This window comes from Lineus longissimus, chromosome 12, assembly GCF_910592395.1.
Source record: "Lineus longissimus chromosome 12, tnLinLong1.2, whole genome shotgun sequence".
Taxonomy (NCBI): domain Eukaryota; kingdom Metazoa; phylum Nemertea; class Pilidiophora; order Heteronemertea; family Lineidae; genus Lineus; species Lineus longissimus.
Window position 1 is genome coordinate 15,251,411 of NC_088319.1, and position 24,368 is coordinate 15,275,778.

Here is a 24,368-nt window from a genome sequence, read left to right on the forward strand (position 1 = left end):
GTTTCAATTACAAATATTTACACGATACTAGTATAAAATTGAATATACATTGAATACATTGAATAGTGAGCGACACCGAGCATCAATGGCTGCTTACTAAAATCATTTAAAATACATTTCATAATAATTCAGAGAAAGAAGTTTAGGGGTAAATTCGGTCACACGTTCCGATGGAGAAGAGGAGACTTTTTCAGTTGATCCTCACCCCCCCCCCCCCCCCCCCCCCCCACCCCCGTGCATATGCTCGGCTCCATGCACTGCCTACATGTATAGTTTGTGAAGATGGAAGTCAAGTTCACCTCCTTTTGAATTGAACACGCTGTAGTGTTTCAGAGTTTTTTCTCTAGTAGATCCGTTTTTCATTTGAACAACATTGCAAATTTGGCAAGGAGTATGGCACCAACGAGTTCGATTTTTGGACGGAAGGCTCCATTACACTCGGTGGACTTGTGTGGCCATTCGTCTACGTTGTTGCAACACTGGACGTGCACATGATACTCCGGTGACCACTCCTCTTTCGGGACGCAGGCGTTGCTGGCGGTCTCGCATCGTCTCATCATGAGGACTTGGTCATGCCACCTCTGGTAGATTTTCTGAATCAAAAGAAAAAGTGCGTGTACGTGGTGAGATAAGAGGAGGAAGCACCGATCACCGAAAAGAATAGACTGACCAACACTGCATTGACGTCAAAGCAGAATTCGCACCAATCCCAAAATAGAGCCATCTGATTGGCAAACAAGTTCGCCGGCGATGCAGAATTCTGCATTTATGATTGGACAAAACACCGGAAATAACTCCATCAGAAAAACTCTCCCCATTTTAACAGTCTCATGAACACTGCTCACCGCTATATATGGTGTGCCACGACGTATAACATACTTTGTGCATGAGTTAACATCTCAGCCCTGCCACTGCCAAGCGACATCATGATTTATTAACACCAAACCTCAGACAACCAGAAGGGTTTTCTATCGATGATTAACTTCGGCAGCGACCTAATAATTCATTGAGTGATATTTTCGACTATTTTTAGTTTGTCTGACAAGTGGAGTTCTCGCGAGATTTCAACGAGATGTAATCATTCAGGATCAATAATGAAATGAAATAATGAAATCATTGAAAACGAGGATGATGACTGAGGAGGGTGTTTTCTAAACTCACCATACAACGATTGGACGGACATGTCTTTATGGACTGATCTCTCCCGTACCAGGGGTCAGAACATTTGTAATTATTGTCAACGATGTCGATCATGTCCTCAAAAACAATCTTGATTTTCTTTCCATCCTTCGCTTGGTTGGTGTAGGTGCAGTCGAAGCAATCTCTGTCTGCCCAGGGGTTAAATCCGAAGTCTTTATTGGGGATAACAGCTGAAGTATTGAGACGGAGAGAGGCTGGTTTAGAAGTTGGAAATGTTCGAGGTTGGAATGTCCTAAGAACAATGGACTCTAATCTCTGAGGTATTGAAGGTCAATGTCTTTATAAGCCATATCTTAATCTGTCACAACATTATCATTGAGAGAGGACACTCTCCATGGAAGGGACATTTGAAAATGTTACACCTGGCACTCTGGGAAGCCACGGGTAACAGTCTTAAATATCCTTGGATAGATAGATTATTCGAGGGATAGCCCCCAAACGAAAGGGGCATTCTCCAGGTTACCTCGTGTCTCGTTAGACTGGTACATAGAGGGGAATCAGAACAGAATGAGCGGGACTATAGCCCAGTTCCATAACTGTGCATGTATATGCTCTAGTGTACGTTGTATACACACCCAAATCGGTGACCGTAATATTGGTGACACACACCAATAAATATACGATCGGGATCATGGATATACGTAAATGTAATCATTGTAATATCTATACCAAATAATAGTGTAATACCTACCACGACAATAATCAGCGAAAAAGATTAAAACGAAACACACAAAATATATAAAAACATCCATTTTTGCGAAATTCCGTTTGTCTACATTCTAATAGCACTTAATGGCGAATCGTTCTATTTTCGTCCCAAAACAGGTCACGATTGATAAGCCGCCATTTTACCTTTTGTTAAGGTAAGCGATTGATCAATAGCCAGGTGTTGTCGAGTGTGACGTCATTGTTTGATTCTCGTCTGCTCGCTCGTTCGGGACAACACCAATAATGCGATAATGAGGTCACTGCAGCTGCTGCCCTCTATTTCCCCATCGCTGAATTACAGGCAATGTCGGACAAACATGCGGTTTCGTAATGGATTCAGGCTTAACTTTCTAACAAGGGCAGTTGATTCAATCTGGCACATGTCCGAGTGTTGGAAATACTACATAATTGTTCTGAATATTTCTCTCTCTGACTCTATGGTATCATTCATGCTAAAAACAATGCAGGGTCAAAGATAATTGACTTTGAAATAAGCTCAAATGCGTAGAAATAAGTGTCGATGTCCGACTGTCACGTGACTAAAACGTCATCAATATCTTATTCAAATGACCTTGGAGCTATAAATAGTAACGTCGTGGAATGCTATTCGGGTGTTTTCGAAATATCTGCATGTTGACTTTTTAAAGGGGTTAGGAAGTACTGTGAATTAAGAGCATTGTTTCGATTTGAAACTATTCTTCAATAGAGTCAAGTTGGAAATATCACTATTTGACTGTTATTCAGTAGAAAGAAGGGTGGGGGAGAGTCGGAGATTGATCTTAACCTCTCACGGGAAATCTGTTGTTTCATGACAAAATGTAATAATAAACATCGGTGTAATGAATAAAAACTCAGGTTTTGATAAAATACGTCTTGTTTAATTATTATGTTTTATATATCTGTACAAAAATAAAACCTGGCATGTTGCAAACGAGGGAAAACAACGAAATCATTTGTGCACACTGTAAAATCGGTCAAGAGCCGCCCGACAGCACCACTCTCCTGAATGACAGACTTGTTACCCTGTGCCCAAGTGCGGAAAAATTTTTAACTCCAAAACAAATCAAGCTCCCTGTCCCCGTGTTAGGCGTTTCTCGGCCGTCAGCACTGGTCAAGAGGAATATCGATGAAAACGCCAGAAGCACTCACTGGGCGCTGTCCTGGCTGGTTTCCATGATGGTTCAGGTTTTTGTTTGTTGAGGGAAAGGTTGCTAATTCTAAATTGTTAGGCAGTCCATCACCAGAAATGTTCCCAAGGACCGGAAGTGCATGCCCATTTGTTTCACTCGGAATGCGATTTAGGTTTTTATCATTCATATAAACTGTGACTTGCGCTACATTGCCAGTACTCTGTTTTGAGATATTACTTTGTGCGGAAATTTGACGAGAAATGTTCAGCCCTGTTGCGTTACTTATCACGGAGCATTGGCGCCCAGGAACGTTTGCCACGCAGCCGTTGCGGCTTTCCTTGAGCCCGGCCGTCTGCTCTGGACGCGCGGTCTTCCTGGGGCCCTTCTGGGGTAGAGCGTAGAAAAGTCTATCCCAGAAGTTCGTTTCATCTTTCTTAAGATATGTTGTGTTCTTTAGAAACACCTTAAAGTCCTCTGGAACACATTCTATGTCCAAATCCTCTCCCAGGATTGCGATGAGATAGTTCCGAGTATTCTTCGAAAGAACCTCGTGGTGTGCGGTTCGGAACTCTGCCATACACCAATCACTACGGACAAAGTTTTGAGTCACGAGCATGATCATTCTCTTGCTGCTGTTCACGCCCTCGTAGATGCTATCCATGGTCATCTGGCCCGGAATGAAATCCCGCTGGTGCAGCAGCAGCTTGTACGGCGGGGTCTGTTCGTTTTCGAGCTTATTCCAAAGTGTGTGCACGGCCCAATCATAGTCCAAGCTACTGTAGCAGATGAAAGCATCGTAGATGAGAGAGGGGTCACTGTCGTCGACCTTATCAAAAGGATGCCAGTCGTACTTCGCGTACAACCAAATTTTAATTTCCTGGCGGTACCGGACGACCAAAGCGAAAGCAACTATGAGGAGGATGAAAACTGTCCCAAATATAATTGCAATAATCTTTGGTATCTCCGTTTTGCAAACGAACTCGTGCGACTCTACTGTCAATATTGCACGACCCCTAGCACCGCCGCTGGTTTCATCAGAAGCGCAGCGCAGTTTCCACCCATTGACCAAGTAAGACGCTTCAATGATCCAGTGGCGCAGCCATTCGGAATGGCAGTCGCAAACAAGCAGATTGTATGTCAAATCGAGCTTACTCACTCCGTTCCACAGACTCATCACTGATTTGCTCAACCTTGAAATCTTGTTGTACTGGAAATAAATACCTTTGGCATTTTTCGAGAGAAGTTCCACCACTTCACGAGAAATTTCTGTGATATCGTTTCTGGACATCCAAAGGCCCACAACAAACTTTAGATACCCCCGCGCAGACAGCTCCTCAATCCGATTGTTTTCGAAGTGTAGTTCAAGAAACCCTCCAGGCATTCGTTGAGGTATCGCGCTCAGATTCCTATCCTTGCAATCAACGACGGTAACATTATAATCGGTCATTCGCTTGTAGCATGCGCACTCCGATGGACAGTCGGCAGATTTGTCTTCACAGAGAAACCTGTCTCCAGGAACATCTTCAATCGGGATGGCTTCGAGGCTTTCGGGTTGTGCGCAGATCCATTTTTTTTTAGCATCGTCCAGCCATGTCTTGGAGTTTTCAGTTTTGTTGGCCCGGTGGCCCACGAGGAACTGATGCAACGCGTAAGCTCGACAGTCACAGTTCAACGGATTTCTCGTGAGATCTACTTTAAAGAATGTCAGCATTGTCTGAAAGTTCATTAACTGGCTTACATTCTTGTGCTCGAGGTGAATGTGCTCGATTTTATTGTCCGAAAGGTCCAATTCCTTTCTCTCGCCCCCAAGTGGTGTAATGTCAATTTTACTGTCGCTGTTTGAATCATTAAAGATATATACGGCTGAGTTGGCATCGGTATCAGTAAGCAAATGGCTGAGTTGTCCGGATCTGATTCTATTATTTGATAAGTCAATCTTCGTCGCGAATCGAAAGAGGATCATCTGCGGATGCAGATATGCGAGTTTGTTGTAACTCAAATCTAAAGTGGTGAGTTTATTTGAGTTCTGTGCCGGCATGGCATCGATGTCAACCATATCTATTTCATTATGATCAAGCACAAGCATATTAAGCTTGGACAAGCTGTAGAAAGTTCCCTTCTCGATCCAGACAAGCCTGTTGTAGGAGAGGATTATTGCCACAATTTCCGATGTTGTCAAGAACGCCTTATTCGAAATTTTGTCAATCTTGTTGTGAGAAATAGAAAGTGTTTCTAAAGCAATCATGAAACCGAACGTGTAGGATGGAATCTGCGTGAGATTGTTATAGTCCAAGATTAGTTCTTTAATCGATCTTACGTTATCATAGAAATAAGGGATGGAGGTAATGTTGTTATGGCTTAAATCCACCCGTTGAATACCCCATGTTTCCTTGAAAAGGACGCCACCTAAATCTGTTGAAGTGTCATTCGATTTTATGCTACTTTTGACAGTAATGTTGTCGAGCAAGCCCTGAAGTTTCAGTCCTCTCACAGAAATAGGTGATCGGTCCAGATTAAATACCCTGCGGTAAACATTTGGTGCAATATCCTTCCGGCCAGCGTAGTGCGAATTGCCAGTCGTCGTGCGGGCGATTTTCCTCGGGAGGTACATACGCGATGAAAACCAGGGAAACGTGGGCAATTCCTTGAATTCCCTACGGTTTCTAACAATGTCCAGACCCTGAAGATAGGGCATCGTGTACCTCAGTTTGAAAACAGTTCCATCATCGATGTCAAGGTCAGATATTGTGACCTCCGCCATCCTGGGCCAGAGGTACTTCGTGAAAATACTTGGAAGCGCATGGTCCAGTTCGTTTCTTTCAAAGGGCTTCAAAGTACATCGGAGGCTATCATCTGGGCGTGAACACTGTTGTGGGGGATTGAGTATCATTAGGGATCCAAGGTTATGAAGACCTTGTATCATCTGCAATCTAACACTGCGAGCTGACCTATGGGCCATGCCTTGCCACGGACCTTGATGTTCACCTTGAACCCAATTTTGACCTTCACCCTTACCATTTGTATTTACAATAGCATCATTGGAGTAATTGCCTGCAATGATATCCTTCGTTGATATCACGTCATCGGAAGAAAATTTAACCGGCCACAAAATGTTCATGACTCTAAAGTCAACTGCCTTTCCGAAGACTATGGCGTCCCGCCAGTCAATAATACACCGCCGAATGTCGAGATACGACACGAGGTTCTCTCTCCTAATTCCACCTTCGTTGAGAATTCTCAGCCTAACAGGAAAAGTACATTGAATGAGGAGAGTCAACTCGGCGAGTTTAGCATGCGGAATGTTTCCTATGGCTGTTTTGATGTCGACCGAACACGGTGGCTCCTCCTCTGAAGGACTGGCGTCATTTGTCCTGTTTACCGTGCACAACCAGACGTAACGCGACAGTTCCGTTCCGTTCTCGTCCTTGAAGAAGCTGTTTTTCAGATACATCGGCAAGAATGTACAATTCACGTTACAAGCTATGTTCTTCAGCATTGGACGCTCTGTTTTTGGAATGGGCGTTGTTGTTGTTGTCGTTGTTGTTGTTGTTGTTGTGGTCGTCGTCGTCGTCGTCGTGGTTGAATTTTTCGCAACAGGAGTTGGCGTAATCTTGACACTAGAGTCTACAAATATAGTGTGCGAGTTTGTAGTTGGCGTCAATAGCGATGTTGGGATTTTTGGAATGGGCGTTGTTGTTGTTGTTGTTGTGGTCGTCGTCGTGGTTGTATTTTTCGCAGCAGGAGTTGGCGTAATCTTGACACTAGAGTCTACAAATATACTGTGCGAGTTTGTAGTTGGCGTCGATAGCGATGTTGGCGTGGAATCTTGAGACGTCATTAAAGTGGTTAGGCCCTGATCCGGTATACGGGCTGGTCTCCCCGCGAAGTGGGTGGTGCTCGGTTGTAGCGTCGCCGTCGTTAGACTTCCTGTTACTCCCAGGGCGACACTCAGCATTTGTGTCGAGGTGAGACTCAACACTAAGGCAATGAGCACGGATGTAGACTGCCCAATCATTTTCTCTGACACAATGATACTCAAGGCGGAGCTGAAAAGACAAAATAGTATTGTGATCACTTTTAGCTCTAAACCCGCGAAAACAGACTGGATAAGTTACCCCAAGCGATGAGCAAGTTGATTCATGTGAAATACAAGTTAATGAGGTCAGTGGTGTGGTGGTACAAGGAATGTGTCCGTCAGAAGTGTCCCAGGACAAAGACTAGTCTTTTTTAACTTTTAACTTTGATCTGTGGTATAGATTTTTGCGTCTTATAGAACCATGCCTCAACCCGCTATGATAGGGACACTCTTTCAATGGGAGCATTTATAACTGTTACGCCCGCACAACAACCACTATTTATTGTGGTTGAAGGTAAGCAACCGATCAACCCCATCCTAAGAGTTCATTCTTATATCTCATAGTTTACTCGTGCAGTCGTGCCCCATGACGTTATGTGAACGTCTAGAGTAAAGTATATGTAAGTTCTTTCACTCCTTTTGTTGTGTACAGGAGGTCATATATACATTATAATAAAAGTGGTTCATTGAGAGTGTCTGACTAAATATTCAGACATTAAGAAAAAAAAGATATTCACTCGCAAGATCAGGTTTTACCAACGTGTCAGGTCAATCGTCGGTGCTGGCACCTGATCTCTATTAATCCACCAGTAGCGAGGTGTAGCAGAACCGCTCGTTGGCCTAGTGGTACCATTCTCGCTCAGGGTGCGAGATGTCCCGGGTTCGACTCCCGGACAAGCCCTTTTGTTGATAAGTTGGCCAAACGTCTGTGCTGCCAACTGTTATATGCACTTTACACTGCAGGAGATCTGGATTGGGAAGTTAATTGCTTGTTCCCCATTCTCTTTGGATGCAATCAATCTTTTAATGAAGGATGCTCCTTTCCACGTTTTTATTTCTACTGTATCGACACGAGCTTGCAATTAATATCTGGATCATTTATCAGCGAGTTACAAAAACTGTTTGATTTCATATCTTATTTGATATGGGAAGGCACATGTCTTGTATGTCTCTCTGTAGAGACCATGTCACAATGTCCCAGATCTGAATAGTAGTTGATTCGGCTGTCAAAACCAAGCTGATGACAGCAGCTGTCACAATTCTGATTTCACCATGCTAATGTTGAATTATATAGATTTTACTACGGTGAATCAAAAATCTTTTTCGTCAGGATAGCTAGACACATCAATTGCTCGTTATTACCTTGAAAGCCTGCATACTATTATGAATAGTAGGCCTTTATAAGTAGGCCTACCAGGAAAACAGCACAGGATGTGGGAATTGTCATATCCTCCCAGTCCCCGGCGTATTACTGGATATCAGTTATACGGCGGGTCTATGCATGCAGGTGTACAAGTTTGAAATGTCCCAGGTTAGGATAGGCCTACCATCCACCCATTCCTATTGTTATAAATACATGTATATGTAAATCAAGAAATGAGTCAGGCTTTTAAATTGGGACTTTCCATTCATGGCTACCCGGCCGGGTTCCAACAGATTTCATATCCATGTAGGATACTTGTATATACTTGTTTGTTAAACTACTATTGTACAATACGTATAATAGCCCCTACGGAGTGTAATTATTATGACATCAAAGGGAGAATACCAGCAAATAGATATCGTGATGTTATCTTGCAACGTCACCAAGTGAAAAGGGAGCATGTCAATGTGACATTGCGCGATCCCATCCCCGACTGCCCCCCCCCCCCCCGCCACCTTCACCGCCCCAACACCACCACCACCACCCCTAACAGCACGGATATTTTCATGTTTCTTATCTTGAGGATGTGAGAGATATGATATTTGCATGATCTTGAACCTCAGACCAAGTCTCGGCACTAACGACCGAGCTGTCAGTACGTGTGCGAGGGGAGGAGCATACGACTGACTCTGTACTCGAGGCTTTAAAATAAATCTCAGTTAGTGTACCCAAATGCTCCTCAAAATGTCAATCAAACTAATTGACACCATGCAGTCAACAAATCATTTGTCTCCGAAATGATTTATGCGACCTACCTGTCCAAGAATTTTGATAATCCTAAATACGATCAGCCTCTCAACCTTCCACACTAGTACTTGATAGATGATGCCGTCCAAGATCGTGATAAACTTAAAGTGAGGCACACTTATCAAATTCCTCAAGTCTTATACTAGGCCTAAGCGAATGACGCATATTACTATATATGATTGAGGATGTGGTGGCCGATAAAATATCATGACTAGCGTTCGAGTTACATGTAATTCCTTCGGCATCATTTTTATACCATCATCATCACCAGGCTTTTTGTACTGAAACGCAAAATTCAAGGTCGCCTTATCACAACTCGTGTGGCCACTCATTGTGTTGAAAAAATAAACGATTCCCTACCGGCCACCGTATTTCATTTTTTCCGCTAGGGAAACCCATTCTGGTAAAGGGATCACACCCTTTTATTATATAGGCTAATTCTTCAGTGGGTGGGAGAGCGGACTTCATGAAAGGGATATCATGTTATACTTCTATATTCGAGATGGCTTCGCTTACCGATTATATTATTTATTTTGGTTGGTTTTCGTTTCGCGAACAACGCTTAATTTCTAAATAGTCTGAAAGTTATTCGGAAGTTTTTACCCTTTTTAGGTTTTTGATAATGCGCATAGCCAGGTCGGAAGTCGTAAAAAAACTTTTTCCAGGGGGACACGGAGATAAAACGCTGCTCCACCGAGTCAGACTCAGGCACTGAGTCCATTTCGTCATCATATTCATCCCTCGTACTCGTAGATTGGGGGAGGAGGCCGGTCCACTGCGTCTGGAGTGTATAACGGGGCGGGTATGGAGATGGGACCACTTCGGCCACAAAGAGAGTTTTCCGGTGACAGACACGAGTCTCCACTGGTGTTTTTTTTGCTTGCCGTCATAGCGTAGAGTGCAGATACCTATGATTTATGTCTCATTCATTCGAAGGACTGTAAAGAGCCAGGAATTTTTGATCCAGCTTGAGAACCACGCCTAAATCGGGTTCACCGTCCCCCGGGATCGAACCTCACAAGCTGCTTATCCGCCTTTCCTTTAATTGAATGACATATTTAGGCCAGTCTCCCTTTAATTGATTAACTCTCAATTACCAATTTAAACCAATCGTAGTTAGCGTAACAAAATCGTTTGGCCGACAATGCCCTTTAAACAGCTTTCGTGACGTCACGCCTCTCCTTCTACTTTTGTCCGTGGTGCGTAATGGCCGCATTTTGATCCCGGTTCATGTTTTCAATCCCTGTTTTGACCGGTTTCTAAGTTCCTTGTCTCCATTTCAGACATACACGAGCCAAATTGAAGCCGAAGTGGACTCGCGCTTCAATACTCGGACGGCCCTTTGACGGAAACAGTACTGTAAGTTGACAAAAATAAAACCTCCAATCCATCTTAGCATATCTGTCCTGGCATGTTTTGTAGTGTATTTTGTGTACATTCCTGTACATGAAAGGTCCACGTTTACACAGTTTTTTGCCGCTATGTCCCTGTTCTCTTGTTATTTAAGCGTTTATTGGTGTTGCTGGTTAAGTCTTTTGATGTTGATGTTTATAAAGTTGACAGTATGCGACAACCAAAGGTGTTCTTTCCCTCGGTATCGGAGATTTTGCGGGTGCTGGGACGCCACGTAGGCACTCTTTAAGTAGGCCATGTCCATGCATGTCAAAGTACACACTACACAGCCGATAACATACACAGTGCAGTGAGGACTGTTGCACCTGTTCATTGCGCAGACACAGATAATCTAGGCCTAGGTTTATAGGTGGGTCTACATGGTCATGGACTTGGCAGTATTTATTTGATGCTTTTGGAATGACAAGTAACTGGTGGCCTTCTTTTAAATCTTTAGGCCTACTTCTTCTGTTTCAATGACTTTCAAGATCTGGTGTAACAGTAGTAACGCTCTCTTTTCAGTGAGTACTGTTGACTCGGAACCGACCACCGACTATGAGTTCAGACATGGCTCTCAATTCTGAGGAGTTCCACACTGTTGATGACGAGGCTTTCGAGCCCGCAGTGCAGCCTACCTACAATGAAGCGTTTCCCCCCTTAGAGCAGCGCAGCGACAGCCCAAGCGCATTCTCTTTTGACCAAGGACAATGGAACAAGAAACTCTCCCTAAAGAGTTCGACCACCACACAGGTAATAATATGTTCATTCACGATCTCGGACTGATTAAACAAAGTGGGTTACAGCCTTTTGGAAGCTTTGAACCTCCTATTTAAAAAGAACCAGATACTTCATCATCATCACTTTTAACACAGCCCTATCTAAAAGTGCTTAAAATTGTTTTTTCTGTCGTCAGGTTTTCTGTGTACCAATGGAGGAACGTCGCTTCAAGGAAATGAATGAACCACAATTTGGCGATTCTGGGCATCAAGCTAAAGTCTGTCAGGACATCATGCAGAAAGTTGGTGAGTTTTCATGGGAAGTCTTGATTATTTTTCTGGGTGTTTCCCTCCTAAAAAATGGAACTTCTGCATTCTACCAAGGCCCAATCCCAGTTGATTTTTTTGTGGGGTCTTTTAAATTCAAAAGCAAAGCAACTACTTCTGTCGAGTTTTGGAGACTTGAAGAACCAGAAGCTGCCAAAAGTAACAGTTAAGAAAGAAAAGTCAAATTTCCTTCCCCAGTGTTCTGTCATTTCAAACATATTCAACTCTTCTTCCAATCTAGGGGGTGTGTCGATTGAAATGAGCTTGGCCAAGGACGAGAGTTTGACTGTTGTCATCCATGGCAAGCAGGAGGACGTGATGAAAGCGCGTCGCATGGTAGTCAACCAGTTACAGACCCAGGCCAGCATCTCGATCCCCATCCCTCGCGAACACCATCGTTTCCTCCTCGGAAAGAGTGGCAAGAAACTCCAGGACCTTGAATTGACAACGGCTACGAAAATCAGCATCCCGCGACCGGAAGATAACTCGGACATGGTTAAGATCGTCGGCACCAAGGAAGGAATTGACAAGGCTAGGCATGAGATACAGGTCACCTCGGACGAACAGGTAATTTGATAATTTCCTTTAGTGGTATTTACTAACTTAGTACTTGGTAATTAAATGGTTGTATGCAAGAACTTCGTCAAGCTCTTAATTGTTGATTTTCAAATATCTCTGTGCATGATTTTATGAATGTTGTATGTATCCCCTCTGCTCTGTTTCAGGCAAAACTGGCTTTTGAACGTCTAGCGATCCCCAAGGTTTACCATCCGTTCATTTATGGCCCAAACAATACGCTCCTGACCCAGATGCAGGAGAAATCTGGTGTGCGTATCAACATCCCGCCTCCCAGCGTAATGAAGGATGAGATATCAGTCTCTGGCGAAAAGGAAGGCGTCCATGCTGCAGTTGACTGGATCAAGTCGATCTACCAAGAAAAGGTTTGTATTTTGTGAAATTGATCAAGACTCTTTCGGTCATTTAATGTATGCTCTGGACTTTGCATCAGGGCCCAGAAGCACAGTTTATTATTTCTGGCTTCATATATCCAGAGGGATGAAAAGATTTGTTCTACTCAAATCTGTTGGACTTTGAAATCTTTATGTTTGAATTTTCATCACTTTTTAGGAACGAAAATGCCAAACGGTCTCTGTGGAGGTCCGTAAATCACAACACAAGTATGTGATCGGACCCCGTGGTAGCTGCCTGCACGAAATCCTCCAACAGTGTGGCGTGTCTGTTGAAGTTCCGCCTCTCGACAACCCCTCCGGTACGATAACCCTTCGTGGCGAACCAGACAAGCTTGGACCAGCCCTGACCATGGTTTACGCCAAGGCCAACAGCGTCATCATCGCCGAGGTCGATGCACCCTGTTGGCTCCATCGCTTTATCATTGGACGTAAAGGTGCGAATGTGCGTAAGATCACACAGGATGTACCTAAGGTAAGAATGACGATGATGACAGCAATTTTATTAGTCAACTTTGAATTTATTGCAGCGTTTCATGAATTTGGTTCTGAAGAGAGAGAAGGGGCAACGCTTGCAATTTTATAGCTGAATCCTTATTCGAAGGGATACCACTGCTAAGGGAATATATAGATTGCATTCACTCGCTGCTTCTGCTGTAATCATGTCAATGTATTTTCCACTTTGGCGTTAGAATTTTGCATGTGATTCATTTTCAATTCATCTATTTTAGGTTCACATTGAATTCAACGACGGCGAAGACAAGATCCAGGTGGAAGGTCCCCCTGATGAGGTCGAAAAGGCACGCTTGGCCCTGGAGGAGATCACGCAGGATTTGAAATCACGCATGGACTTCACCGAGCTTCATGTTGACACTAAATATCACAGGTGGGTAAGAAATCACGTGGAGAGACTACTAACCAGAGTGACTCTATTCTAGGTGTGGTAACTCCAAATCTGAATTTGAAACTGAGAATCACCCTTTGTTGTCATCTTTTGGAGAAATTGGCCCTTCTCACTGTTTGCGTAAATTGATGAAAATCTGTGACGCAGGTTGTTCACATTCACCAAATAGGAATAGTATTGCAGAGAGGTGAACTGGTGGTGCTGGTAATGTAATTGTGTATTCCTTCCTTTTCTGCAGACATATCATCGGCAAGAATGGCGTTAACGTGACCAGGATCAAGAACGAGACAGGCGTATCGATCAGGATTCCCCCTGACGCGGAGAAGAGCAACATGATCCGTATCGAGGGTGATCCACAGGGTGTTGCGAAAGCCAAGAAAGAATTGTTAGACATGGTTCAGAAAATGGTGAGTTTTATCTTGCCAGCCCTGCAGTTGCCCTGCAATTCCTAGGTTTTATCAGATTTGGTCATTTCTATAACTCTTTACTAGAAATAAAGATACATCTGAAGTAAGTGGATACCTGAAGTGAAAAATTAGTTTAAAGTTACCTGTGTAACATGACATAACATTGGCCTGGATCGAAATTTTACATAACTTGATTTTTTCTTCTTCAGGAAAACGAACGTACACGAGATATTCTCATTGAGCAGCGCTTCCACAAGACCATCATCGGGGCAAAGGGCGGCTCAATCCGCGACATTCGCGACAAGTTCAATCAAGTTCAGATTACATTCCCTGACCCCGGTAAAAAGAGCGATGTCGTGACCATCCGCGGCCCCAAGACAGATGTGGACAAGGTTTACAAGTACCTGCAGCAGTTGCACCACGATCTCATCCTCGAGAACCACCAGGCTGAGGTCCACATCTTCAAGCAATTCCACAAGAATATCATCGGCAAGAATGGTGCCAACATTAAGAAGGTGAGTATTCTTCTGCGCTCGGAAATCTTTTAGATGCACACGTAGACAGTCTGCCGTCCTGTTGAGTTCTGCTATAGTGCCCCAAAGTTCTTAGTCACATCTTGTGCCAGTGTCCTCTCTGTTCTAGGGGGCAGGTCTGAAGCAAATGAGCTAGCCATTCTCCAGCTCCACATTCACATCAAGCTGGTCCCCTAAAGTGTAAAGCAGTGTTTCTCTCTTTGCCATTTTTCTTGGAGGAACTTAAATTTTTAATGTTTATCTTCAGATTCGTGACGAAACTGGCACCAAGATTGATCTCCCAAGTGAGAACAGCGAATCTGACATTATCTTGATTACCGGGAAGAAATCAAGTGTTGAGGCAGCTAAACAGAAAATTGAGTTGATCCAGAAGGAATTGGTTAGTATGAAAATATTGGCTGGCTTGGATACTTAATACAGGGGCAGCAATGGCCTATACTACAGGAAGATTGAAAATAACTATACTTGTGTCCAAGATGGTCTGCTAAATGATTACTTACCCTACAGTCCAGTACCGTATGGTATTGCCTGCGGTTGTTTTGACGTTTGCTAAATCATGCTCCTCCTCTTTTTCAGGCCAACATTAAAGAAATCAGCATTGAAATCCCTCATAAACTCCATAACTCGATCATCGGAGCGAAAGGTCGTCTCATTCGTTCCATCATGGAGGAGTGCGGCGGCGTCATCATCCGCTTCCCCCCAGAGGGCGCCAACAGTGACAAGGTCACCGTCCGTGGACCAAAGGATGACGTTGAGAATGCCAAAAAACTGTTGCTGGATATTTCCCAGGAGAGAGTACGTGTTTTTTTGTTATCCTTATCTTTTAATTTTCTTCCGCGTTAAAGGGTGTCTATAGGTAGCAGCTGGGTAGGCAAGGTGAAGTTAACAAAGTCGCCAATAGGGGGTCTCTCACATATCCCAGTACTTCAAAACTGTTCACATATGTACGAGGAATATATTGAGTGCTGAAATAACCAGTCTGCCACAGATAAATGTTGCCTCTTACAACTTTCAAATCCTTTCCTTTTACAGAAAGAGTCCGGCTTTACTGCCGAAGTCAAAGCCAAGGCAGAATACCATAAGTTCTTGATTGGGCGTGGCGGTGCCAACATCAAGAAGGTCCGTGACAGCACTGGGGCGCGGGTTATCTTCCCCGCTCCCAACGATACGGACCAGCAGCTTATCGTGATCATCGGCAAGAAGGAAAACGTTGAAAAGGCCAAAGCAGAAATAGAGGATTTGGTCAGGAATTTGGTGAGTCTCTCAAATGCATGGCATGTTGCATGTAACATGTCGTGACATGGCTGGTTCCTCCCCCACTCATAAAAGTGTAGGGTTAGAGGCGTGGCCAGTGCACTCTGTACAGACTCAACTGGTCTGAAATGCTTCCAAGTTTCTGCAGAAAGCTTTAAGCTGGCATGAGATTTCCAAGTTAAATTTCAAAATGTACTTTTTTCCGTTTGCAGGAGAGCATCACTGAGGGTGAAGTGAATGTAGACCCAAAATATCATCGTCATTTCGTCGCAAGGAGAGGTGAAGTACTGCGTCAAATTGCGGAGGAATACGGTGGCGTGACGGTCAGCTTCCCGCGCAGCGGCGTCAAGAGTGACAGGGTTGTACTAAAGGGGGCGAAGGAGTGTGTCGAGGGCGCCAAGAGGAGGATCTTGGAGATAGTGGAGGACTTGGTAGGTTGTTGTCATGACTTCGATGGACTCAAAAAACCCAAAGAGTCATCATTATCATGGTCGGACTCAACCTTTGAAACAAATCTTCATTGTTTTCCATACTATGACCTCTTGTTGAAGTATTCTGACTAATGATAACCTTTGCATGTTTGCAGGAGAACCAGGTGACCATCGAGTGCGTGATCCCACAAAAACATCACCGCACTGTTATGGGCTCGAAAGGCCACAAGGTCCAGGAGATCACACGTGATCATGAAGTTGGCGTGAAATTCCCTGATCGCCCCATCCCAAATCAAGGTGGCGGGGACGCACCTGGGCAAGAGGAGCCTGCTGTACCCAATGGCGATGTTAGCTCTGAGGGCAGCGCTCATGATGATGCGCCCAAGAAATGCGACATCATTATCATCACCGGGAAGAAAGAGAACTGCGAGGCGGCAAAGAATGCTTTGTTGGTGAGTTGGACAGGTTGTCATTAGCGTAAATGTCAAAGTAAACCGTAAATTTTCAAGGTGCTAGAATGTTTGCAAAAACATCATTCTATCTAGCGGGTCCAACTGAACCAGTTTCTGGTAAATGCCAAACGATAAAGCAAAAAATGTTGCCAACCACTCTAAAGATCTTGGACTCCAGAGTTTACTTGATTGTTTTGCTTTTTTCAGAACCTTGTCCCAGTCACCGAGGACACTAATGTCCCATTCAAGTTCCATCGCTTCATCATCGGACAGCGCGGAAAAGATGTACGCAAAATGATGGAGGACTACGACGTCAGCATCTCCGTGCCGCCAGCAGAGCTTGAAAGCGACTTGATCAAGGTCTCGGGTCCGCCGGAGAACGTACGCCGCGCCCAGGAAGCTCTGCTTCAGAGAGTTGAAGAACTGGAGAAGGAGGAGGAAGAGAGGGTAGGCTCATTTGTAATCGTTTAGCTGTCGAACGCATTGGCCGTTACAATCTGAACAGTGTTAAAATGTAGGATCGTTTTTGATTGACCCCTCTCAGCCTACATGTACCAATGAAAACATCAAGATGACTCCAATCTTCACCCAAATAGCAGTTTTTCACTAAAATCTGATGACTCGAGGCTTTATCCCCCCCCCCCATCGACCCCAAAGGAAAATGCCCCTGTTACAGTGTGTTTTATGTCTCTCCTAGGCTCTGAAGAGTTTCAAGGTCTCCTTCGAAGTGGACCCAGCCTACCATCCTAAGATCATTGGGCGTAAAGGCATGGTCATCTCGAAGATTCGCGACCGCCACGATGTGCAGATCCAGTTTCCCGAGCGCAATGACGATAACAAGGGTCTGATCGAGGTCACTGGATATGAACAGAACGCCAATGAGGCTAAGGATGAGATTATGAAGATTGTGAAATCTTTGGTAAGTCATCGGGGAGACTGTCGGCTGTATGAGAGGTCTTGATGGCCAGAGTGAAAATACAGTCCAGTAAACCATCTGATATCTCTCAGCCAAGTTCAATAATGTTATTTGGCCTAAGAAAGCTGGCAGACGCCTTCATTTCTGTGTAAAGCAAAAAGTTAATTTGGCCAGCTCAGTCATGTTTGCACATGGGCAGGAGCAAACGCAGGAGAAGAAATAAAAAGCTTTCTTACTTGCAGGATAACCAGACTACAGAAGAGGTATCGCTCGACCCTCGCATCCACGCCAGGCTAATCGGGCAGAAGGGACGCACCATCCGCAGGCTGATGGAGGAGTACAAGGTGGACATCCGCTTCCCGCGCCAGGACAGCGAGCATCCGGATATCGTTCTTATTACCGGAGAGGAAGATGATGTCTTGGATTGCAAAGATTACCTCTTGAACCAAGCGGAAGAATTTGTAAGTATTTGTACTTGGGCATGTGGGGGATGGGTGGGAAAACTTCAATACTTTACCCTTTATGAGAGAAATTGTTCCATCATAAAGGATCGTCACAAGCTTTTCCTACGTAAGTTCCAACCAAGTCTTTCTTTTGAGAAAACGTACTGGGTGCTCATAAAGGCAACTGATTGTTGTGTTTTATCTCATTTCCTTAGGAGCAAGACCTTCTGGATCAAGAGATGTTAAAGCAGTACACTCAACCGCGTCGTCAGGATCGCCAAGAACGCCCGCCAGCAGGGCGTGGCTTCTCTGTACGCGACGCCCCATGGGACCAGACGCCCGACACCAACAGTACTGACGACTTCCCGACGATCGGCGCAGCAACTGCTCCAGCAACATCGGCACCAAACTTTGCATGGGGACCAGCTAGACGCTAATCATCCAATACAATGTCATTTGACATTATTTTCATATCCGTTAGGTGACGCTGCAATGCCTGTTTCGGTCAACTCCTCTTATGAACTGTTTGGCGTGGCTCCCCATTCAGTTATTGCAAAACCACACATCTGAAGAAGGTGCTGACTGATTTGGATATTTCAGCACAGCCTGTTAATTATACTTTGTATCCCTTTTGCTGGTACTATAGCTTTTTTGATTGACATTTTGTGCATAATCATGTCATGGGCTTGTGTTGCACTGTCTCACTGCAACCCTGTTTTCTACAGCAGTTGAGAGGACAGAGTTGCGTCTGTTATGTTCATGTTTTCAGACGGAAGAAAAAAAATTGCTCAAATATTCATGTATTAACTTGTTCTAAAACATGTTCTACAGATTTGGGTGTCCACTTCATGTTGAATTGGTGGCCACTGAATGTGTGCACTTTGTACATAGAAATCTATACACGAATGCTGCCAATTTACCATGGATGGGACTTCATCAAACAGAGGCTGCTCAGTGCTGCCCTTCATCGACTTAATTTGTTTTGCATGAAAAATATTTGTTTTTGACTTCAGCTTTTCAATCCACTTTCACCTCCAGCGAATGGCACTGAATTGATAATGCCCCATGGTGACCTCTCGTATTTTGTAAGCTCATTTGATGCGATCAGTTCTCTATGATCATCTGATCAGTCTCCGTTCTAGCTCATCCAGATTCCTTCGTCACGTTCAAGTTAAGCTTGTACCGAAATGATGAGAGTTGCCTTAATTTTGGACAGATGCGACAGTGGATCAGGCGAGTGTCTTGCAATGGGATGGATGTTCATTATCATAGTTTACTGTCCTTCTGAGGCTGGTCCACTAAACTGATGCGAGAGGCTATCAATCACAGCTTGCAATGAGCAGCTTGTGTGATACGAGATCCTTTCATTTGTCACGGCATTGGATCTGTTTTCACCATGGGGTACGAAATTCTGGCACAGTCTTATGTCCAGACCAACTGTTGATATCATACTTGTAATTTCGTCTCTTTAAGTTTAAAAATTCTTTGTTATTTCTTCGCTGCTAATTGTTAATTGACTCTTGCTTTGAACGATGATTGATTGATTAACCAGTATTAATTGGGGGTGTGAACTTATTTTTGATCTGAAATTTTTCAAGTCTCCTGCGTCACGGTTTTTCAGACCAAATTTTTTTGTCCATGGCTCACCAGTCACTGTCACACCCCTGATTAATGTCGCCTTCAGTGCTGGACTTCGAAGACACTGCCGTCTCACCTACTTAACATCCAAACACAATTTTTGGAGGTTGCCAACTTGGTAGTGATCCTAAACTAATATTGATAAAGGGTGCAGGGATTTTTTGGACTTAAGTCTTTATTTCAATATTTTGTTAATGGTAGAATGTCCCCCCCCCCCCCCCCCCTGTCCTTGCCTTGATTTCTGTGTTCTTCGTCATTAAGCACTAATAAAAATGTTCAAAAGATGTGGATGTTTCATTCTTTGTTTGGAAATATCACAGTGTCATTTGGCTCAAATTAAATTAACGTCTTGATAGTCTTGTTGCTTCTCTAATAATAATGATGATAATAGTAATAATTTCATTTTAGTGCATTTCACCATAGTGTTGTAAAATCAGTGAGAGGACTGTGTGCACACTTGATTTCACAGTCTGTTTTGGAATTTTAGTTGTAAATCCCTCGGCATGAGTTTTGTATCATTTTGAAGCCATTTCTGTGGGCTTCCTCTTCAATTTTCATGTGATCTTGTCTTATGTTTTCCAATAGCGCTCAGACTGGAATTAAAAAATCATCATGATCATCACTGAAAAATAAACAGTGTCTGTTTTCTATTTATTTCTGCTATGAGCACAAGTCCGAGACTCATTTGTTTTAACATTTTTCATGTTTCCCTGTTCAGTTAATTCGGGTATATAAAATACCAATATTGTGTACAACTAGATGCAGGAAAAAAAATTAATAAAATCCAGAAAAAAATGTATAAAAATGTAAAATACGAAACAAAGCATATAGTTACATAATATGTTGAATGAAACAATAATATGATGTAATAATGTTATGCATAAAGTTTATGCATATGTCTGTTAATTGATGTGAAAGATATAACAAGGTCCCAAAGATCTCCCGATGAATATAACCTGATGATTTTGAGCATGTGTAAATCACTAGGGGCCAATTTTCCGCTGAATTTTGACCTCTGCGTATACTTGACGAGTATAACGATGGGATGATTATTGTGCTGTTTTTTTCTGGTGAAGGGTTAGGGTATACCTCTATATTTATGCTACATACTGTAAAACCTGAATGGATATCCTGTTGAATGACCTGTATTTTGCGTTGGCCCGTTTGGTGCAGCCGTCGTCTGCCCGTGTTCTCTATTAAGAAGTTGCATTTTGTTGACATCAAATTTAGATAAGCTATGAACTTGTCTGTTTTTGATCGTATTTGTATAATGCATCTATAGAGCAGTTACCTAGACAGTGCTGGTAAAGCTGTAAAAAAAACCGAAGTTTACTGTAATAAAAATGACTAGTCCCAGATTTGTTTTATTTTAGTTTTTTGCCGATGTCGTGTTTTAAGACTGTGTAATGAAAGCAGTGATTCAATAGAGCAGGAGATAAATTATTCATCCAGATGCTGCGGTGACCATCAATCTGTTTATGATTGTGGGTGTCAATTTGTGTGCTCCATACTGTGTGTAGCAGTGTAAATCTGGCACAGCTTCCTGCATTGCCTTGCTATTGCATGTAATCTCTCTATAACGAGAAGGCTGTCATTTAACGAGACTGATACATGTTGACATTACTAAAGAAGACCTGAAGCCCACCTGAATGGGGACGGACCTGCAGTGACAGTGCATTGCATCAGATCATGTGCTCCAGAAACTACCAACTCTTGAACAGCAGGCTGGTTGCTGGCCCGTACCGGTTGTCATTTATCGAGACTGATACATGTAGACATTGCCAAGGAACACTTGAAACCCACCTCGAGGGATGAACTAACGAATCTGGGAGCTGCCAGTGCAATGCATCAGATCCAGAAACGACCAACTCTTGAACACCAAGACTGACCACAAGGCCGAATCAGCTTGAAGCTGTGTGAACACATGCTCTGGATATGCAATGACACTAGTTCCTGAATTCCCTTGCTGGAACTTATCTCTATAACAGGAGGGTTGACATGAGTGACTGATATGCTGCAATTCAAAAAAAGAATTGAAGCCCCACTTTACCACAAGCCGCATCCGGACGTCGCCAATGGAATGCACCAGACCATGTGCTCCAGGAACGACCAACAAGACTGACCACAAGGCCGAATGGTGCCTCAGCGTGAGTGAAGCTGTGTGAACACAAGCTCTGGATATGCAATGACACTCGTTCCTGAATTCCCTTGCTGGAACTTATCTCTTATCTCTATAACAGGAGGGTTGACATGAGAGACTGATAAATGTTGACATTTCTAAAGAAGAGTTGAAGCCCAACTTCACCACAAGCCGCATCTGGAAGTCGGCAGTGCAATGCACCAGACCATATGCTCCAGAAACGACCAACTCTTGAACATCAAGACTGACCACAAGGCCGAATGGTGCCTCAGCTTGAAGCTGGGTGAACACAAGCTCTGGATATGTTATGGGACTGCATGGTTCCTAAATTGCGTTGTTGGCTCTGCTATCCCTTTGCTCCATAAGAGGGTTGTCATTTATCAAGATTGATAGACCATTACTAAAGAGGGCTTCAAGCCCACCTTGAGGTGATGAACTTGGGCTTTACTGTATCTGGAAGGGGCCAGTTCAATGCAACTGATCAACGCGCCAGAGCATGTGTTCCAGGTCACACTGATCCTATGTACACTACATGGAGCCCTTTTGGAGGGTTGTTCCTTTGCTGTGTCCCTCATACACCTATGCAATGCCTAGCCAACAGCCTTTCAAATATCCAATTGACCACATTGTGTTCGTACATGTTGGACCAGTGACCAGGCCGAATCAGTCCTGGCTGCTCCACCGTGTTGACAACATGATGGGAGTGATGAGACAGTCACAGCCAGGCCGCATCAATCTTCGCCGCACTGCCTAGTTGTTAATATGGCGAGAGAGATGAGACAATCACAGCCAGGCCAAATCAGTCTCGGCTGCTCTGCCAAGTTGTCTACATGGTGAAAGAGATGAGAGACAGTCACAGCCAGGCCAAATCAGTCTTGGCTGCTCTGCCAAGTTGTCAACATGGTGAGAGAGATGAGGCAGTCACAGCCAGGCCGAATCAGTCCTGGCTGCTCCACCGTGTTGACAACATGGTGAGAGAGATGAGGAAGTCACAGCCAGGCCGAATCAATCCTGGCTGCTCCACCGTACTGACAACATGATGCGAGTGATGAGACAGTCACAGCCAGGCCACATCAATCCTAGTTGTAACCAAGGTCTTTGTCTAGACCTTTTGTATAGGTATATGTGGTATATAAACAAAGATGCAGAAGCCCCCCAAAAAGGGTTTGGGCTACATCTGAAGTGTGTTGGACTAATCGCCACTCCTGGCAGAAGAGAGCTGCCCTTGCACAAGGTCTACATTGTATTCCTGCTGTTTTGATCAAAACCTGAGCTAGATTCCTCTGCCAGGTCCTGGCAGTCCATATCACATCTCCCCACCCTCTCAAATGGACTCCTCATATCGATTTACCTTCTAGACCTTTTGTATAGCTATATGAGGTGTATAAAGAAAGACGCAGAACCCCCCCCCCCCCCCCAAGGGTTCGGGCTACATCTGAAAGTGTGTTGGACCAATCGCCACCCTGGCAGAAGAGAGCTGTCCTCGCACAAGATCTATTCCTGCTGTTTTGATCAAAACCTGAGCTAGATTCCTCTGCCAGGTCCTGGCAGTCCATATCACAACTCCCCATCCTCGCAAATGGACTTGTCATATCGATTTACCTGCAGGAGGAGTTTTCTGTAAGAAAGGCCAATGGGCAAGTGGTTCAAGCAGATAACCTGGTGTATTTGTCTCTGGAGAAGGATCACTGCTGTTTTGTCTCAAGACACTTGACCAATAATTGTTTCGAATGGGACCCAAATCAGGTTCCTTGTGCAAAATGCTGATGCCAGAACAAGCAGAAGTCCCTCTCAAAGTAGAGTAATGGGGAATAACAAAGCGTCAAACACCGAAGTGAGTCCAAGGTGGGGAGGGGTCTATTTCCATGAAGTCTGAGAGGGAGGTCAATTGGAGCCGAAACTGAAGTGGCACACACAAAATCTGCTCATCCTTCTTTTGAAGAGGAATACTCCTTGGATAAGTTGGTGAAAGAGATGAGACAGTCACAGCCAGGCCAAATCAGTCTTGGCTGCTCTGCCAAGTTGTCAACATGGTGAGAGAGATGAGGCAGTCACAGCCAGGCCGAATCAGTCCTGGCTGCTCCACCGTGTTGACAACTTGATGAGAGAGATGAGGAAGTCACAGCCAGGCCGAATCAATCCTGGCTGCTCCACCGTGCTGACAACATGATGAGAGAGGTGAGGAAGTCACAGCCAGGCCGAATCAATCCTGGCTGCTCCACCGTACTGACAACATGATGCGAGTGATGAGACAGTCACAGCCAGGCCACATCAATCTTCGCCGCACTGTCTAGTTGTTAATATGGCGAGAGAGATGAGACAGTCACAGCCAGGCCGAATCAGTTCTGGCTGCTCCACCGTGTTGACAATAATTATGGTGAGAGAGATGAGACAGTCACAGCCAGGCCAAATCAGTCTTGGCTGCTCTGCCAAGTTGTCAACATGGTGAGAGAGATGAGGAAGTCACAGCCAGGCCGAATCAGTCCTGGCTGCTCCACCGTGTTGACAACATGATGAGAGAGGTGAGGAAGTCACAGCCAGGCCGAATCAATCCTGGCTGCTCCACCGTGCTGACAACATGATGAGAGAGGTGAGGAAGTCACAGCCAGGCCGAATCAATCCTGGCTGCTCCACCGTACTGACAACATGATGCTAGTGATGAGACAGTCACAGCCAGGCCACATCAATCTTCGCCGCACTGTCTAGTTGTTAATATGGCGAGAGAGATGAGACAGTCAAAGCCAGGCCGAATCAGTTCTGGCTGCTCCACCGTGTTGACAATA

The 24,368-nt window shown here is 44.3% G+C and overlaps 2 protein-coding genes and 1 long non-coding RNA gene across 3 annotated transcripts; 1 reads left to right on the plus strand and 2 right to left on the minus strand.

Moving 5' to 3' along the window:
* Positions 1 to 219: 219 nt before the first annotated feature.
* On the minus strand, positions 220 to 2,057 carry LOC135496972 (uncharacterized). Its single transcript, XR_010448744.1, has 3 exons — positions 1,892 to 2,057; positions 1,162 to 1,370; positions 220 to 593 (listed from the first exon to the last, which is right to left on the minus strand). It is a non-coding gene; the product is annotated as an uncharacterized LOC135496972 (long non-coding RNA).
* A 729-nt stretch (positions 2,058 to 2,786) lies between these two features.
* LOC135496949 (uncharacterized) lies at positions 2,787 to 9,194 on the minus strand. Its single transcript, XM_064786552.1, has 2 exons — positions 9,073 to 9,194; positions 2,787 to 7,084 (listed from the first exon to the last, which is right to left on the minus strand). Exon 2 carries the CDS (start codon positions 7,051 to 7,053, stop codon positions 3,010 to 3,012), a length of 4,044 nt encoding a protein of 1,347 aa, XP_064642622.1. The 5' UTR covers positions 7,054 to 7,084; positions 9,073 to 9,194; the 3' UTR covers positions 2,787 to 3,009.
* A 1,084-nt stretch (positions 9,195 to 10,278) lies between these two features.
* On the plus strand, positions 10,279 to 20,801 carry LOC135496950 (vigilin-like). Its single transcript, XM_064786553.1, has 18 exons — positions 10,279 to 10,423; positions 10,979 to 11,206; positions 11,370 to 11,478; positions 11,741 to 12,066; positions 12,225 to 12,440; positions 12,628 to 12,942; positions 13,199 to 13,353; positions 13,610 to 13,778; positions 13,988 to 14,293; positions 14,559 to 14,690; positions 14,888 to 15,106; positions 15,344 to 15,565; positions 15,778 to 15,996; positions 16,152 to 16,448; positions 16,656 to 16,895; positions 17,146 to 17,367; positions 17,607 to 17,825; positions 18,023 to 20,801. Exons 2-18 carry the CDS (start codon positions 11,012 to 11,014, stop codon positions 18,242 to 18,244), a joined length of 3,783 nt encoding a protein of 1,260 aa, XP_064642623.1. The 5' UTR covers positions 10,279 to 10,423; positions 10,979 to 11,011; the 3' UTR covers positions 18,245 to 20,801.
* Positions 20,802 to 24,368: the final 3,567 nt, after the last annotated feature.

Excerpts from the sequence above, each read along its gene's own strand:
- LOC135496949 (XM_064786552.1), bottom strand. The coding sequence starts at position 7,053 with ATGATTGGGCAGTCTACATCCGTGCTCATTGCCTTAGTGTTGAGTCTC.
- LOC135496950 (XM_064786553.1), top strand. The coding sequence starts at position 11,012 with ATGAGTTCAGACATGGCTCTCAATTCTGAGGAGTTCCACACTGTTGAT. Across the intron at positions 11,207-11,369 it reads AGAGTTCGACCACCACACAG|GTTTTCTGTGTACCAATGGA; the intron begins GTAATAATATGT and ends TTCTGTCGTCAG. Across the intron at positions 15,997-16,151 it reads TGGAGATAGTGGAGGACTTG|GAGAACCAGGTGACCATCGA; the intron begins GTAGGTTGTTGT and ends GCATGTTTGCAG.